At 43.7% G+C, this 5237-nt stretch overlaps 1 protein-coding gene across 1 annotated transcript; it reads left to right on the top strand.

The window, feature by feature from the left end:
* Positions 1-857: 857 nt before the first annotated feature.
* On the top strand, positions 858-3245 carry atoh1c (atonal bHLH transcription factor 1c). The gene has a single exon (XM_042708271.1). It carries the CDS (start codon positions 2574-2576, stop codon positions 3243-3245), a length of 672 nt encoding a protein of 223 aa, XP_042564205.1. The 5' UTR covers positions 858-2573.
* Positions 3246-5237: the final 1992 nt, after the last annotated feature.

Here is a 5237-nt window from a genome sequence, read left to right as displayed (position 1 = left end):
AGATGTTTATTAGTTTTCACCTTCCAGACGACATCGTTATTAACCCATCCCCTTCTGAAAATTAAATTACTATCTGTGCTTTTGGTAGGCTTTCAGTTTTTGAGGTGTGTAGGGGGACGGATTTTCTATTAGATATATGTAAATATCTCCAAACTGGAGCTCAGGCAGGGACTTCTACGACGTTACAGAAATACAAATATCAGCGGGTGCAGTAAAGGGATCACAGGTTCCCAAAATGTAATTTTTTTCAAGATATCTCTGTCTGGCTATTGTGGTATGATCTGTGTTTGATGGCGATCGTAATTGAGTAGGTTGCACTGCTCGACGATGTCCACTGTTGGTCGACACATTTTGCCCGCAAGGTATCCCTGGTAGTGTTACTGAACGCTATGAATTACCGTAAATATTCTAATGTTCTGTCGTCAAGTCTGACATGTAGACTGAACATTTACATTTAACATTTACATTTACATTTAACATTTACATTTAACATTTACATTTAGCATTTGATATTTGTATTTACATTTAACATTTACATTTAACACTTATATTTAATATTTATATATAACATCGAACATTTACGTTTATATTTAACATTTACATTTACATTTAACATTTACATTTATATTTAACATTTACATTTAACATTAACATTTAGATGAAATATTTATATTATTTAACAACTTTGTGTTACTGCCAAAAAATATCCTTGGAAAAGTTACCGCATGAATTTACATGAATTTCTCTCTAAATGCTTGAAAAAGTGACATTCGAATATTGTCGTGCTTTTTGTTCCATATGAAAATGCTAAATGTAGCAAAACTGAGCAGGATTTTCGAACGTGCAACATTTTACAAACGGCGCCCCATAGACGGGAGCTCAGACAAAACATGCTTGAATATGGTTATGGATCTGGTTATCATTTGCCCGGCTTTGAATCCCACCCCAGTCTCTCATTGGCCATATACATTTAAGTAATTACTCCCACTATAGATTTATTTGGCAGTTCTTAAAAGACACTGTGGAATTACACTTTTGTTATCGCTAGAGCGAAATGGATGGCAACAGAAACACATACTGACATGCACCTGTGATAGAAGAAGAGAGAACAATCGGTAAAATGATGAACAGGCAAGATATAAACACTTATGAAATCTAACTCCATGAAAAGAATGAATAACCCTTCAGTCGATTATCTCTCCGGTGACTTTGTATTGGCAGATCTTCGCTCTTTGGAAATCATTAAGAAAACGTGCGCAGTGGAGAGTGTATAGCTTTATGGCGCAGCGGGAAGTTTTATAACTTCTGACAAGTGACACTCTGCAGCCGCGCGGGAGGCCTTGGCAACTTGGCGCGCGCACCAGGCAGAGCGCGCCTTCGTTGGCAGCGGGTGAAAAGAAACGCGTTTGCCAGTAGTTCATCACTCTTCCTTAATCCCCTCAATGAAATTTGGGTTTCATCTCCTCTCGTTGAGCTCTGACAGGCATGCGCCCACCCCAATTTAGCCCCCGCGCGGGGGTCTCGAGCCTGGCCATCCGCCGCTGGGTTTGATCTCCGCCCGCGTGCGCACTTTCAATGGAACGCTTGATTTGGTCTAATCTGCGACGTGTGCCAAGACTGTCAACAGCCTCAACGCGAGAGAGACCTCGCGCCGGGAGCTCAATGAAATATTTATTATTCTCGGGCCATGTGTTGCGCCATTTAGTCCAATCTTGGACATTTAGGGGGGTATCTGGCGTGCGTAGGCTTTTTTTTTCTTGAGGTTCTTAAGTTTAATTTAATGAAAGGCCTGGTGTCCCCACCGCTTACTGGACACCAGTTAATTGGATTAGTCTGTACGCTGCGGATGTGGGCCCAGCAATTACTGTTAATGAGTTTTTTTTTTCTTTTCCTCTCTTTTCGTCGGTGGACACATTTATAGACTTCTTTATATCAAGAAATACATTAAATGCTTAATCTGAACAAATGGCTTATGGACTTAGACATATTACATACATATACGTACATATTTGGAAATGATGTACTATAAATGATTATTTATATGGTAATCCACATAATTACTAATTAGACTGTATAGAATGAAACCAAATTATTGTTGTGTGTTAATGTAATTTAACATGTGGTTTAATGTTAAAAGAAGGATATTACTTCTGGGCTATTTAACTATGTTGGGATTCTGACGGGGGAAAAAAGATTACTTGCTATTACAGGAAAAATAATACAGAGATCAATGGTTGTTACATCAATAAATGCAATGCTTTTGTTTCGATAAAGTCTTGTTCTTTCTCTCATGTGTGTGTGGCTGCAGCTTCGCGCTGGGCCGGTGAAGAGGCACACAGAGCGCGCTCACTGATCAGTGAGACGGACCTAATCCATTTTTGATGAGCTCCGTTAATAGACTTCCTGCTGTTGCTATCAAAGGGGTTCACCCTGGTGCCTCTCTCGCACACGACCCTCTCCACGCCCCTTCAAAAGCTACACACTTGGAACATTCACCATAAATACCCCGTGGCCACCAAAACTTTCAGAAAGACTTTTCAGTTTTGGAGTTTCCAGTCACCACCAATCCCGCAATGCCTCGACGCAAACCCCCGTGCGCTCCGTGTGTTTTACGGCAAACAGACGCAGCTCATCTGAAGAGTCCACATCCCACTGCGGTCCCGCAGCAAGGACCACCGCCTGTCCAAGCGCTGGCACAGAACAGCTGGACGGAGGTTCGGACCACGGACAGGGCGCACTATGAACCTTGCGCTCTCGTGGAGCTCAGGCTGCCGGGGCTTCGCTACATCGACCAGGACCAGCCGACCACCGTGACCACCGTGACCAGAGCAAAGAGACGGCGACGGCTGGCTGCGAACGCGCGCGAGCGGCGGAGGATGCTCGGACTGAACGTAGCGTTCGACCGGTTGCGGAGCGTCATCCCGAACATGGAGAGCGAGCGCAAGCTGTCCAAATCAGAGACCCTACAGATGGCGCAGATCTACATCGCCACGCTCAGCGAGCTACTACAGAACGAAGGCTGCCACGCGGAATTCAGTTACACGCGCATTGCCATGACAGCGGAGCAGGTGGATTCGCAGCGCGCCGAGCCATCATCCTGTGATTCCGCAACAGAGGACACAGACCTAACTGAGACAGACACGCGCAGTGACGTTAGCAGGCGCGCGGCTGGTCCGGGACAGTCTGACGACGAACACAAGCTCGAGTTGGGGAACTTTTGGGAGCGAACAAGTGGGACAAAATGAGCAGGACCATGACACTTTTGTGCAGAAAGGCTTTTTAATTTGTATTACGTAATGGTTATTTTTTTTAAGAGGGGAAGCTGTTAATATTTTTCTATTTGTTAATTTTGTTCATCTCAATCATTGTTTCTCAGTCAAGTGGAGGGAAACAGAGTTTACATAAATATATTCTATCTATATATACACACACAAGTTTCTTGTTTGTCTTTCTTCCCCCCCAAACAGCACCAAACTAACATAGATGGAGAGAAACAACCATTCACTCCATGTACTGAAAGTAGCAACTTTTATTCGAGTTAGAAGGTATTTACAAGTAACCAAAAACATTTGGAAATTGGTAAAAAGGTGGTGGTCCAGCAGTTGGCTTCTGATATATCTTTAAATCTCAGTTCAAACACCACAAGTGAGAAACGCTGTAGAAAAGAAAACAAAAAAATAAGGTTGGATTCAGAAAGAGTCGACTGTTCTAATGTTCCAAGAGCCTGTATTTACATGCTGTTATTTACACTTCCGTGTGTCCAATCCACGTCCGTTTGTCACCAAAACCTCTTGTAAACGTCTGATGAGAGCGAAGGAAAGCTTACTAAAAAGAGGAACAAGAGCACTGATCCACCCCCACCCCCACACACCAACACACATCATAAAACAGTTCATTTCCACATAGACCTCACACTTGGAGGAATAACGGACTGTGGTGGTGGCATGGCAAAAACAGAACAAGAACGAAATCTCCACAAACAAATGGAACAAAACAAAAACAAAAAACAGATTTCATTCCAATAATACAGAATAACAGCTTATACGCATTTCTGACCTGCTCCCCAGCCTGGTGTGCTGTTTAAACAGACAAACAGGCACACAAACACAGCTCTCATGTAGCAACCACACAAACAAGACACACACACACACACACACACTCAAAAAGGATGTGTGTGTGTGATATTAAATTTGGGGAAGGTGGTGATCCATTCATTGAGCTGAGAAATTCATTCAAGCTCATTGTCACACACACACACACACACACACACACACACACACAGCAAGCAATGCAAGGCCTGCTGCAACATCAAGTCTGAAAAGAGCACTGGTGACACACACACACAAAGCTCAGACATGGCACTTTTTCAGTGAACAAGTGTGCACGTGTTTCTGTGCCGATCTGTGCACCTGGCAACTACCACACACACACACACACACACACACACACACACACACACACTCAGAGCACAAATCTGGAGCCTCTGTAGGCAAGAAGGAAGTGGGGTGGGGGTGAGACGGCTTAAGGATCTGTGCTTCTGGCAGCTACCCCAAACACACACAACTATGTCAATAATACTGCCTAGTGCTTCCAAGTTGACTGACCCAAGCACGGTTCCACAAGGTTTTTAGGTTCTGGTCAGGTTGGGAGCTCTGAATTCTGCTGGGGTTCTAAAGCACAGGGAATGCTGGGGGAAACGGCAGACACTCCCGAGAGCACACAGACATTGAAGCGAGTGTGTGTGTGTGTGTGTGTGTGCTGGTGGGGTGCAGAAGCAAGCCCTGAGCTGGAAAGTTTTGGTTGGTGGCAAAGTCTCCATTTTACAGATAATGTAAAGGTGGTGATGTTTGGAGTGGTGTTGGGGGGCTGCGGGTGTGAGAAACACACACACACACACACACACACACACACACACACACACACACACACACACAGGGTGCAATCTATGAGGGACCACGGCAGAGGAATCCTGATCTGACAGGGAACAGATAATCACATTCAAGAGGAAAAACAAAACCTGCAATCTAAACAGCAAACAGGTGAACTGGTGAACAGGGGTGAACAGGTGGGAGGGGAGAGAACCATGACAGCAGCAGGGTGAGTGGATGCCATGACAGTCTTTCATTTGAGCTTTTTAGATCTTTGAAGAGAGCGAAAACAAACAAACAAAAAAAACAAAAAACATGAATGTATTTTCTTTTTAAACTTTTTTTTTTTTTTTTTTTTTTTTTTTTTTA

Source organism: Clupea harengus, chromosome 1 (assembly GCF_900700415.2).
Source record: "Clupea harengus chromosome 1, Ch_v2.0.2, whole genome shotgun sequence".
Taxonomy (NCBI): Eukaryota; Metazoa; Chordata; class Actinopteri; order Clupeiformes; family Clupeidae; genus Clupea; species Clupea harengus.
This window is presented reverse-complemented; position numbering and strand designations above follow the sequence as displayed.

Excerpts from the sequence above, each read along its gene's own strand:
- atoh1c (XM_042708271.1), top strand. The coding sequence starts at position 2,574 with ATGCCTCGACGCAAACCCCCGTGCGCTCCGTGTGTTTTACGGCAAACA.